At 39.7% G+C, this 13202-nt stretch overlaps 1 protein-coding gene and 1 long non-coding RNA gene across 2 annotated transcripts; both read right to left on the bottom strand.

The window, feature by feature from the left end:
- Nucleotides 1–5648: 5648 nt before the first annotated feature.
- ptp4a1 (protein tyrosine phosphatase 4A1) lies at nucleotides 5649–10444 on the bottom strand. The gene is made up of 5 exons (XM_085276023.1): nucleotides 9850–10444; nucleotides 9092–9184; nucleotides 8603–8733; nucleotides 7907–7981; nucleotides 5649–6834 (listed from the first exon to the last, which is right to left on the bottom strand). The coding sequence occupies exons 1-5, from the start codon at nucleotides 9952–9954 to the stop codon at nucleotides 6717–6719; spliced, it is 522 nt and encodes a 173-aa protein (XP_085132149.1). The 5' UTR covers nucleotides 9955–10444; the 3' UTR covers nucleotides 5649–6716.
- A 7-nt stretch (nucleotides 10445–10451) lies between these two features.
- Nucleotides 10452–12520, bottom strand: LOC146571992 (uncharacterized). Its single transcript, XR_014892630.1, has 2 exons — nucleotides 12343–12520; nucleotides 10452–10547 (listed from the first exon to the last, which is right to left on the bottom strand). It is a non-coding gene; the product is annotated as an uncharacterized LOC146571992 (long non-coding RNA).
- Between the last annotated feature and the right edge of the window lie 682 nt (nucleotides 12521–13202).

Raw genomic sequence — 13202 nt, 5'->3', positions numbered from 1 at the left:
GTCTCTGCCAAGCTTTCACCTAATTTTTTTATTTTACTTTTATCTTCATTTACTGAAACCAGTGCAAACCAAACTATTTTGGTAGGTTTTAATTTTCTTTAATCCTTTGACTTAACCCGAATATAAACAGTTGTGTACACTGCCAGTGTTGGTCAAGTTACTTGAAAAAAGTAATTAGTTACTAATTACTGATTACTTCTCCAAAAAGTAATCCTGTTACTTTGCTGATTACTTATTTCCAAAAGTAATTAGTTACTTTATTACTTAGTTATTTATTAAAAAGATGATACACAACCTGAATATGTAATCAAGCAATAGACCCAATTCTGTTTTTTTGCATATAAAATTCAAAAAGTCTCTTTTTAAAACTTGTTTGATTAGTTTTAATCTTTTAACTTTATGCATCAAGCAAAAAATAAATTATATGTAATATTCTCTGACTTGAAGACATTTGTTTAGCATTTAAACCTATTTTCTGCATATTCCAGCATACAGAATAAAATAATGTTCTGTGTTTACACTCTTTCAAATAGATGCAAGTAAAACGGAGCAAAATAAATAAATTAAATCAAAGACTCAGTGGCACTAAGTCCTGTCGCTCTTAAAGCTATTGTCACCTGTTTAGCAGGGGTGGGGCAGGAGGTGGAGGTTTGCCCGGTGCTGCAGAGGTCATGTCAGTGAGAGGATTTGGGGGTTTCTTTTAGAATTTTACATTCTCATGGCAGCTTGCTCGGTGCTTGCTCAGATTTGAAGTTTAATTTTTTTGCTGTAGAAAGAAGTTTTCTTCCCACACTGAGTGAACAGCGGACGCTAATGTTTGTGTCACTTTTTACGGAATCAAACTCAAAGTAATGTCAGTACTTCCAAACTTTAAATGCAGCATGGATGGACTCTCTCCCGCACTCCATATTATCCATTGATCTACACACGTCTGTTGCCACGGATGTCACACACTCGTACGGCACTGTCATGAGACACTCTCACAAACAAAATCACGGTTTAGTAACATGCTTATGGGAAAGCAACTGCAATCTAATTACTGTTTTGCAATAGTAATCCCCTACTTTACTCGTTACTTGAAAAAAGTAATCAGATTACACGTTACTGCCCATCTCTGTATACTTGAAATTCACTGTGTCCTCCCCCTTTTTGAATACTCTTTCTCAAAGTTATTCCAAAACGTACACCAGAGGTTGTAGCGGACCGTTACAGGCTCATTTTCAAATCTTTGACAAAAATATCTAATCAGCCACTTAAATGGCAGCAACTCATTGCATTTAGGAATGTAGACAACCTGCTGACGTTCAAATGACGCATGAAGAAAACGGGTGATTCGAGTGACTTTCATGTGTAATGGTTGTTGGTGCCAGACAGGCTGGCCTAATTAATTCAGAAACTGCTGATCTCCTGGGATTTTCCCACACAAGCATTCAGACAATTGTCTAAAAAGGAAAATATCCAGTAATCAGCAGTTCCATGAATAGAAATGCCTTGTTGGTGTCAGAGGTCAGGGGAGATTGGGCCCGATAGCATTGAACTAATAGTAAGAAACTAACTCGAATGTTACAGCTAAGTTTTTGTAAATATTGAAGCAGATGGGCTCCAGCAACAGAAGATCACGTTGAGTGCCACGCTTGTCAGCCAAGAACAGGAAACTGAGGCTTAAATTCATGTAGACTCCCCCAAACTGAATAATAAAAGATCAGAATCATGTTGCCTGGTCTGATGAGTGCAGAATTTTACTGTGACATTCAGATGGGTCACAGAATTTAACATATACAATATGAAGACATGGATTCATCCAACCATGCATTAATATTTCAGGCTGTAATGATCTATACTATCAGTCAAAAGTTTGGACACACCTTCTCATTTTGTGTTTTTTCTTTATTTTTACTACTTTCTACACTGTAGATACAAACTGAAGACATTGAATATATGGCACATAAATCCAGATATAAATGTAATATATATCTGGATTTATGTAGCAAAGGCAAAATGATAAATAACTCTAAATATGTCCTATATTTTAGATTCCTGAAAGTAGCCACCCTTCGCTTTGTTGATAGCGCTGCAAACCCTTGTCAGGGTTCATTTGTTGAGTTTCTTGCCTTCTTAGTGGGGTTGGGACCCCACTCTTAAAATTCATATTATGGCAAGAACAAATCAGCTAATTAAAGAGAAACAACAGTCCATCATTACTATAAGAACTGAATGTTAGTCAGTAGGTAAAACTGCTAAAACTTTGAATGTGCAGTTGCAAAAACCATCAAGCGCTCTGTCAAAGCTGGCTCACAAGCTACTGAGGATAAATTCATCCAAGTCACCAGCCTCAGAAATTGCAAGTTAACATCCCCTCAGATCAGAGCCCAGATAAATGCCACACAGAGTTCCAGTAGCAGACACATCTCTACATCAACTGTACAGAGCAGACTGTGTGAATTAGGCCTTTATGGTCAAACAGCTGCTAAGAAACCACCACGGAGGAAAAACAACAAGCAGAAGAGATTTGTTTGGGACAAAAAACACAAGGAGTGGACATTAGACCAGTGGAAATTTGTGCTTTGGTCTGATGAGTCCAATTTGAGATCTTTGGTCGACCTGCCATGTCTTTGTGCGATGCAGAAAAGGTGAATGGATGGTCTCTACATGCATGGTTCTCACTGTGAAGCATGGCTGAGGAGGTGTGATGGTGACACTGTTGGGGATTTATTCAAACTGAAGGCACAATGAACCTGGGGCCTGTTCTTCGTACCTCGCTAAGTAAGTTAGCTGGATTAGATTGTTGACGATTTCGCGTGATCCTGGATCGTTCGGTTCCCCGAAGCCCATCCGGGACTTGCTGTCATAGCAACAGAGCCGTAAGCGTAAACCTGCTGGGGAGCAGGTTTACTTTATGTAAACAGGATTAGATCGCGGCCACGCAGGTATGCCCGCGTCATTCATACGAAAGCAACAGCGATATTCCACCACTGTTTCACCATAAATAAATAACATCAATGTAACTAAAGACAATGCAGCACCTGATCCATTTATTGATTTCACACAGGTCATTTCCTAAAAAAGGGAAATGTACTATTAACATTCTATTACATGTATGTGATTATTACAGATTTAATTCATATTTCAGAGTAGTAATTGTAAATTACTTCGTGTAATCAAGATGAGAGACCACGGCTATAAAAGCGAAGGTGGATTTGGGAAGTCTGTCGCAGCCATGTCCTGTCCGTATACGCGAGCCACCCATTGCGGAAGGTGCAAGATTGATAAGGAGAGTCCTCAGAATTCAGCGTATATTGCGGGACAGACAGGATCCTTTAGCTCAGCGCGACAGTGTGCTCATAGAGAGATATCGATTTTCCCGTGAGGGTATTATTTACTTAACCAACTTGTTGACGAGGGGGTGCAGGACCACCACCTGTCTTTTGTTGCTCTGCCCTTTTCTTGGTTGCTGTTATAAACAAACAGATTATTCCAGGGTCTCTTTCCAAGAGACTAAAAGCAATATAAGTGATAAATATTACCATTCTGTAGAATATTCTTATATTTCACTTTTACCTGTTCCCATGTTCTAGTGGGTCCTGTCGTGGCTCTAATGTGACAGAGGATAAAATATAACATATTATAATATAATGTAATATAATATTGGATAATATAGTGTAATATAATAAATCTACCCTACCGCCTACTGGTGTTGGCCAGAGGGGCCGATGGCGCGATATGGCAGCCTGGCTTCTGTCAGTCTGCCCCAGGGCAGCTGTGGCTACAACTGTAGCTGCCTCCACCAGTGTGTGAATGTGAGAGTGACTGAATAGTGGCATTGTACAGCGCTTTGGGTGCCTTGAAAAGCGCTATATCAATCCACTCCATTATTATTGTTATTATTAAATTACTTACGAGTTTAATTTGTCAGCAACTTCCTGCCAGCCCTCGCTCCTTGCTTTTGCAGCCTTTGCAGTGTTCCCTTGCGTTCTGATTAAACTCTGAAACTCCTGAAATCCCTCACTCAAGAGTTCTTGCTCTGCTGCCGAAAAATACCGAGCCGAGCGCGCTCCGTCGACATTTTCGCCGACCAATCAGAGGGTTGCCGATCAATGTTTCTACTATCGATGCGTAGCCCCTTTTACGACACCCAGTGATGTCACATTACTGCGTCCAGCTGTACTAATCGTCAACAGCAGGTGTGTTCGGGGAACCGGATTAGCGCGCTCACGGTTAGCGCGATGGTTTGGTCTTGGATGTTTCATTTGATCTTGGATGTAGTAAGCGACGTACGAAGCACAGGGCCCAGCATGGCTACCACAACATCCTGCAGCGACATCCCATCCAATCCTGTTTGTGTTTAGTTTGACCATCATTTATTTTTCATCAGGACAATGACCCCAAACACACCGCCAGGCTGTGTAAGGGAGGGAGAAGGAGAGTGATGGTGTGCTGCGTCAGATGGCCTGGTCTCCACAGTCACCTGACCTAAACCCAATCCAGATGATTTTGGAAGAAATGGACGCAGAGTGAAGGCAAAAGGGCCAACAAATGCTCAGCATCTCTGGGAACTCCTTCAAGACTGTTGGAAAACCATTTCAGGTGATGACCTCATGAAGCTCATCGAGAGAATGCCAAGAGTGTGCAAAGCAGTAATCAAAGCAAAAGGTGGCTATTTTGAAGACTCTATAATATAAAGATGTTCATCACACCAATATGAATCAAAGTTTCCACTGAATGTTTTTAGCATCTTGTTTGACCTGTGTCAGAATTAGGGCAGGTAAGGTCTAACCTGGTAATAGTAAGGTATAATTAACAAAGTGGCCAGTGTAAATAGTTTCCACGGATCTTTGGCAGATATTTCTACAACTTGACTGGAATCCACCTGTGGTAAATTCAGTTGATTGGATATGAGGTCTGATTTGACAAATACGGTCCCATTGTTGGCAGTGCATGTCAGAGCCTAAACCAAGACATAAAGTCCAAAGCATTGTCTGTAAATCTGAGAGACAGGATTGCATTGTGGTTCAGATATTGGGAAGGATACCGAAAAATTCCTGAAGCACTGAAGGTCCAAATGAGCACGATGGCCTCCATCGACAGTAAATGGAAGAAGTTTGAACCAACAGGACTCATCTTGGAGCCAGTCACCCAGTGTTACGGCCCTAGCAGGGCGTTGAATTAATCATGGGACTGAATGTTTTATTTCAAAGACTATAGAAACTGAAACAAATGTAACTGTCAACTCATATTGGGCCACAAATTAGCTACATTTTAGTCTTTGCAATGATTAAAATGTAAACTGGTTTACTGGACTATTGGTGATGTAAATGCTAAAAATACAGGTATTTTACGATGAAAGGTTTGAGAAAAAGCCGCTATTCAACCAAACAGCTAAATCTACCAGTGTGTGAATGCGAGTGAATGAATAGTGGAATTGTAAAGCGCTTTGGGTGCCTTGAAAAGCGCTATATAAATCCAATCCATTATCATTTTTCAAGAAAGTCTTTTAGCGCTACATCTGCAACATTTTTTTTTATTAAGAAGTATTTATCAGTCCTATTTTGCTCAAACCCCTCCTGCATTTTTCTTCTCTTGAGAAAATGGGGAGAAAAGACCAACATCTTTTTTCAGTGTATCATTTAATGTACTCTCACAAGTTGGTGAACAGGTAAAACTTTTTTGCTCACTGTACTAAATCACACATCCATTGATAGTATAAATAGCCAACCTAATAATAATAGTACACATTTTCAAATACATAAAATCATCAAGTATCCAAGTCTTAAGTTATGGACATCAAATAAAAAGGCATACAAAATATTGCAGATGTTGGAAGTCCAGTTTGAAGCGCACACACACACACACAAACAAAACTAAACAAAAATAAACCAAAAAAGGAAAAATGAAAAAGATCACATTTTTATTTTAACATGGCAGTTAATAAGTAAACAGAAGGTCTGATAAAGACTAAAAAGTTCCTAGACTTTCAATTGACAAATATTGCAACAGTTAAGCATTTATAATAAAAAATAGTTACTGAAAGGGCATAAGTGTGTGTAAGACTTCCTGCACAAGACAAAGGCAACAGTTTAGGGTTTTTTTTGTTCCAAGTAGAAAAATGAAACACCTTTTCCAAATGCCAACAGGAGCCGACTCCTGCTCGATTGCCTTTGTTCCACTTCCGATTGTAAGGCATTTATGGATGATCCATCTGATTTGAAGAAAGGCATACCTCTTTCTAGTCAGTCTTGAAACTGAATCCTAAAATTGAACAGGGTACACATAATTGTTCACATCAAGAAAACATTTCTTTAACCTATTTTCTTTTCTTTTCTTTTTTTTTTTTTAACACATTTTCAGGCAATGTGAATGCACGGGCCAATCAAAATCTTTGGGATGCATTTTCAGAAAACAGTTAATCCAACATCTTACAATGATACACGACTCTTCCTATTTTTTTTTCTGGGCACATGAAGAAAAAACTCTGTTCACACAACTCTTGTTTTTCATTTTTTTTGACATTTAATTTTGAAACTAGAAAGGGAGGGGGAATTTCATTTACCAAGCATGGTTTTCCAAATTAAAATACAACACAATGAAGAAAAAGAAAAAAAAAAGAAGAAAAAAAAAAAAAAGGAAGCCTGCCAGGTTATAAGCTAGCAAGGTTTAATGAAACTCTTCTGTGTTGGAGGGTAGGTTGGGGAGAGGTTGGTGTGGCTCAATGTTTGGCTCTATTGGATGCAGCAGTTATTGCGATGGCCGTTAGAATCTTTGAAACGCAGGCGCATCTTTGGACGATATTTCTCCAGGTAGATCAGCTGCTTGCTGTTGAATGCTCCTCTGCGCTTCCTGAAAGCAAGTGTAGAAATTAATTAGCTCATGACTGCCGATTTTTTTGTAAATCCATAATATATATTGCTACCATGGATATTGTAATATATTAAACATGCCCAAAGTTTAAATAATTCATGTCAGTGTGCATATAAGCAGTCTAGCCCCTGTGAGTCAAACGCTCAGCTTTTGTGAACCCTACTTACAGGCTTTTCTATGATGGCTTTGTCTGATGTTAGAGAGGAAAGCTCAGCCACAGATCTGTGACTGTAAGAAAAGAAGCTCCACCCACTAACTGTTCTAACCTTCTGGGTGTGAGGGGCAACCAATCAGATGATTGGTTAAAGGGAAACGGAAAGGAATTAAAATGCTGTATTAAGGACCAGTACTCTGAATAACAAGGTACTGTGATAGAGTGCAAGAATATAAATGCTGGGTTGGAAAAGAGCAAAGTGGTTGCCCTGTACTATTACATTTACAGAAATAGTCAACTAACTCTGTTCTATATGAAGATTCATGGCAATATGTATGATTTTTACATTCAGCATGATAACGATTCTTTGGCTTGTTGAGGATTTTAAAAGAAACTTTAAAAAATTCAAGTCCTATTATTAACTGTTAATTTAAAAAGAAAAAAATGGATTTTATCCGTATTAATAATATTTAATCAATAATATAACACCACTTTCTATGACAGCCTCAAATTGCTGAGCTTGCCCTCATTTTATTGATTAGTCTTTGGAAAAAAAAGCTGACTGCCAAGTGCTCTATAAATATTTCAAGGGATGACACATACTTTAAAGCACACCTACTGAATCATCCTTTATCTCACTCTCTGACATCTCTGCTATTTATAGATATGACTCAGGCCTCCCTGCTTTACGTATCAAAGTATCAGGTTACTGCAAGACAAAAATCAAGGATTTTCTCAAAGTTAATGCCAAAGTCTGTCTACCAGAGAGCCTTACAAATGTAATTAACTATCAGATATTTTAATGGTTTTATAATAAAAAACCTCAACTCATCCAAAAAAAAAAAAAAAAAAAAAAAAGCTTCTTTAATCATTTCCTGCCAAATGATTTTTACTTACTGTCGAATGAACTGGACAGCATCTTCATACTTCATCCCACATTCAATCAAAGCGAGTGCCACCAGAACAGGAGCTCTGTGAAAAAGAAAGGGAACAGACAGTACCAGGAATGTTAGTTAAAACTAACATGCAAAATAGTGTTTTGCTCCAATTACAAAAACAAAACAAACAAACATTGCTTCCTCATAGATCAGATTAAAGCAAACAGGACAGAGACAGGACCTGGCAGGTTGTCTGTACTAAGGAAGCACACACTTGGGACAAAATGTGGGTGATACTGTGAGTCACGTACAGCAGGATCAAAGAAAATGCAAATGACTGCGTCTTTGCTTAAGATCTTCTTGGTTTGTTTTTCAAACCACAACTGATAACAAGGATGTTATTCCTATATGATAGTTTTCACTATGATAGCTCAGGTTGTAGTTCTGCAGTTATCCTTTGGATTGGTGGATTAATCATTTAAAAGTCAGATAATGGGGGAAACGTTATTTAATGGATTCAAACAGTTTTGTTAGAGAAAATCCCCTAAAATAAAAGCTTATGTACAATATAAAAACAATATGAAAACAGGGATCATCAAATAACTGTTTTAGCACCGACTGCTTCTGTATCAGAATACAAACAGAAGCAAGAGCCACATTTCACTATCATACGTAAAATATAACAACTTGAATCTTTGTGTCAGTGACTGCTTACCTCCCCAGCCCTGCTACACAGTGCACAGCAATGCAGCAGCCGGGCTCCTCCCTGAACTTCAGCTTCAGCAGGTTCAGCCAATCATCCACGATCTGATTGGAGGGAGGAGCTCCATCGTCGAATGGCCAATCCTGCAGAAAGAAGAGAGAAGAAAAAAGGAAATGATGTCAGTGGCCTCCGTTCCTTGGAAACCAAAACAAAAGAAGTGAGAAGGCTGAGCTGCGGGGAAAGAAAAATGTTGTTGCAGCAGCAAGGACACCCGTGGAGCTTGTCTTCCTGCACAATCTGAACCTTCGCTTGGAGGGAACCCCCCCCCCCCAAACCTAAATCTGTTACACAATAAAAACCAGAATAATAAAAAAAAAAAAAAACAATAGCCTGGTATACTGGGGGGGAAAACCCAGAGCAATGAAAAAAAAAAAAAAAAAACTACATTTGTTTTGGTTTGAAACATTAGGAGTCATGATGAAGTCAGAAGTGTGAACTCACCAGAACCTGGATTCCCTCTTTCACCACCAGGGTGGCATCATAGGTGGCCTCACAGACTCTCACAACCGTGGTGACTCCATATTTTTTCAACTCCTGTAATCACATGTCACAGGATTTATGAGCGAAAGAGGCAAACAAGACTGTTAAAGCTACCTCAGGATACTAAGGTTGGACGACACGTTAAAATTCCAACAAAAAGAAGTGAAAATGAATTTGCTGATGTATGCAAACACTAGCTCATGTCAGTTAGTGATATTCTTCATATCATCAGTTTTTAGATCATTCGCTTGACTAAAGAGTTGATAAGTTAAGCTAGATAGCTTCGCCCATGACTATTTTAGTGACATCCCACTGCCTTTGGTTGACATAAGCGGCTAATCTGTTCTTGTGTGTATTTCCCTTTTAAAGGAAAGAGGTACTGTCTGGTAGCTCTTTTGTAATGTGCAATTTCTTGAAGTCTGTGAAAAAAAGCCAACTGTTAAAGGAATCAATTGATTTTAGTCACCAATTTTGTCCGATTGCCCAACCCTCTAAAGCACACTGACAGTAATACACCTACATACGTCAATTCCTGTAATCTAAAACGATTCTGTAGTCATTGCGTTCATTGGCTGAAACATTTCCAGGAAAGATTTTAAACTGCGGTCGTTTCCAAAATATTTCTCAACATGTAATCACCGGTTACATGCTTCTCCAATGTGGGCTTAGAGTAATATACACTCTGTAATATGTAAACACTTGACCACAATTTGGCTCACCTCTATGAACTTGTTCAGGGTGGCGTTGGTGGGATTGTGGGTAATGAGGAACCGCATGTTTTTGTAGGTAATCTCCACAGGGGCTGGTCTGTTCATTCGAGCCATCGTGACAATGCGGGAAAAAAATGTATAACAAAACTAAAATGTCTTCCACAGAGTAAACACTAATGTAAACAGTTAAACTCGGAGGGAATGTCAAACAAATGTCCAACAAGTTTTGAGGAACTCCGAAAGAAAAAAATCCTCCAGTCTTCTTCGAGGTTGGCAAGGCTAAGTGTCAAAATAAAATAAAAATAATCCCGCCAAAAAGAACAGTAACAGGCAAATTTGGGAAGTTGGCAGCTGGGAAGGGCGGACAATTGGAGAAGTAACTCAAACCCTCTCCTTTGGAATAAAACAAAAGAAAAGGAAGAAAAAAAAAACCAAGGTTGGTTCCACCTTGATTCTGGCCAGGCGGAAGCCGACGAGGGCAGTGTGCAGCAGGTGGAGTTACCCCATCCAGGCCGAGTTATCGCTGGTTCTGGGAGGAGTCCCGGTCCTGCCAACTTTCCGGGGTCCCTCCTGTGGCTCAAGTGCGTCGGATCGATGGCGAGTTTGGCTGTTCACTCATCTGCATAGGCAGCGTGCTGAGCCTGGCAGTAGTCCCCACTGCCCTTCAGAAACTCCATAAATGTGTGACCCAGAACACCACAGAACTGCTGCAGGACACAGAGGGGGGCAGGAGGGAAGAAAAGCTTAATTTTTTATTTTTTTTAAACACCTTTAAAGAACACAAAAAGCACAGGCAACTGTTCTCAGTGTAGTTCAATTCATTTGCCAAAAAGAAACTTTTACTGAGAAACTGTTTTTATTCACATTCTATATGGAAACTGTGCCTCTTTTCTTTTTTCCTAAGCACAATAATCATGAAATGGAAAATCTGATATTGTGACAACTCTAATCCCAAACACATATCCATAAGCCCCTAGTCAAACATACCACTCCATCAGAGTAAAAGACAAAGGGATTAGATCATAGAGGAAGCACAGGGCCAAAGTATAGACAAAGCAGCCGTGAAACAAGTGAGGGATTTTCAGTAAAGTCATGAGCCATTCATTTTTAAAAGAATAAAACAAATTTCCTCATTTGAATTTTAGAATTACCTTCAGACAACAGCACAGAGTCTGGCTAGAAACACAGATTTAGGGTGTAATGACAGTAATCGAATCCCACAGTATAATTTTCTTTATATTAGCTACCCTGAAACAGGCAGTTAAACCGCAGCCTTTCTGAGCTACTCTTTTTTTTTTTTTTTTTTTTTAATTATGCCAAGTTTCACACTCAAGTATGTCAACAGCCACATTAACATTGTTTGGAGACTAAATACACTAGAGTGTCTGGGGTTTGATTCCCATGCAGAGAAAGTGGTGTTTCAGATAACGCAATGATTAACACAGCAGAGCAGACTGTACCTCCCAGTACATAAAATCACAGTGCAGTGCTGCCGCTGTACAGCAGAAATAAATATATAACGTGTCATTTCTGACATCCAGGTCGTATCTGTGTGCGCAGGCTGAGCTCACCGTGGGGCCTTCAGCGGGGCTTTAACATACACGCTGTTATGATCGTCAGAAATGTGACTCACAAATGCTTTCTCTGCCATTTCCTCCCTAATGCTTCTGCCCTTTACTCCTCACAGAAGCTCGATACCCGAGCGCTGGCTTACTGGAAAGGTTTTCTTCATCTTATTGTCGAAATAGTAAAATCTAAGCCGGTCAAGCATGCTTTGTTAATCTGCTATTTTCCGGCCGAAAAGCAGCATTTACTTAGAAATATTACCAAGCACTTAAAAGCCACTGCCTGACTGAAAGGACAGTGATTTGTAAATATAAGAGAGACGTGAAGCAAAGCAGAAGTGGCTTAAATAGCAGACATGTCTCTGCATTGCATTACAAGGCTGTAAAGTGTCCTTTGTGTGAGGATAGACCGGGCGCCATCATATAACATTAGAGGCCTATAGGCGCCGTCGGGAGCTGTGACAGACTGCACAGTGCTCTGAGGTGACAAAAAGACGCCCGACCCAGACACCGTGCACGTAGCCAGTCTCGCAAACCACTAACAACACGTCATTTACGTGTTTCGTTTATTTCAAATAAATATGCGTCGATTTTAGACGGCAAAAACTCCGAGTGAAGAGCCGGGACCAGCCCGAGCTGCGCATCCGTCAGCCGCTTCCTAATCGTGACGATCATCATGCAGCTCTAAGATTGCACTCAAATAACATGGCCAAATCCATGTTCTGTGAATTTTCGTTACAGTTAAATGAGAAAGGCAACGTTAGGCAATAGCACTGTGGAAATATTGAACTGGGTTTTTATCGAGCAGGCCGTGATTTCATCGAAGCAACGTGAAGGCCAGCTGGTAACAGTTCACCGTAACGTACTGATTTACCAGAGGAGCCTAGGAGACGAAACCGAGAAACAAAATGGCAGCCACGAAAAACAGGTTACTTACTGGGATATGCTTACTCATTGAAGATTGTAGCTTAATCATACAGCCGGTCCCTAGAAAAAGGTAAAACTATGAAACGGTTTTCCACCATAAAGTCCTGTGCTGTTTCTCCGAGCGGAGCCGAAGTCTCCTGATCTGCCGGGAAAGAGTTAGAGAGAGAGAGCGCGCGAGAGCCCGAGATACTAACGTCATTTCCTGTCAGGACTTTCACTATAAAACACTGTTCAGTATTAAATATACACCTTTAGTTGTAAGTTATGTACCTTTAGTTTTTACTAAAGGTTTCTGGTAGCTGAATTAAATGTATAATTTTGTAGAACTATACACTATGTGAGCATACAACAAAAATATTCAAAATCTTAAATAATGAAATGTTTAAAACGTCCCAATGTGTAAATGTCTTGATGAATGCTCACGCATCATGTCCCATTCACTTGTTTACAGAGCTTTATTTCGAAGCTAAACCGAACTTCCTTAACCCTTTGTCTTTCTTTCCTTTTGCCTTTAGCTTGACTGGTCTCGTGAAACCCCACCCTGAAAATGTGTAGTGTTATGTCCAGACATCTCTCTGTCTTCAGGCTGCAAAGGTCAGTTGGTGACTGTGGCCTAATTCGTCCTTCACTTCCAGAAAATACACAAGGACAGAGGAGGCCAGAAATCACGACACCATAGAATTATACATGTGTGGTTCTTTTGACTTCATGTGAACAGACCTTTGTGTAGATACATTTCATAACTTGAAATGGAAAGGAAAATTCCCAAATAATTTCTGAGTTTTAAAGCTTTTTTACTGTGCTTTGAATCACAAATGGGTGCAGTGGTTAGCTCTTCTGGCTCACAATAAGAAGGTCCTGGGTTCAAAT

The sequence above is a fragment of the Mchenga conophoros genome, linkage group LG6 (assembly GCF_057382185.1).
Source record: "Mchenga conophoros isolate Kocher_MC1m ecotype Shallow Benthic linkage group LG6, M_conophoros_male_GT1.1, whole genome shotgun sequence".
Classification (NCBI taxonomy): domain Eukaryota; kingdom Metazoa; phylum Chordata; class Actinopteri; order Cichliformes; family Cichlidae; genus Mchenga; species Mchenga conophoros.
The sequence above is the reverse complement of the archived record's forward strand: the minus strand, read 5'-3'. Positions and strand labels throughout refer to the sequence as shown.

Excerpts from the sequence above, each read along its gene's own strand:
- ptp4a1 (XM_085276023.1), bottom strand. The coding sequence starts at position 9,954 with ATGGCTCGAATGAACAGACCAGCCCCTGTGGAGATTACCTACAAAAAC. Across the intron at positions 8,734-9,091 it reads AAGAGGGAATCCAGGTTCTG|GATTGGCCATTCGACGATGG; the intron begins GTGAGTTCACAC and ends TTCTTTCTGCAG. Across the intron at positions 6,835-7,906 it reads GCTGTCCAGTTCATTCGACA|GAAGCGCAGAGGAGCATTCA; the intron begins GTAAGTAAAAAT and ends ACTTGCTTTCAG.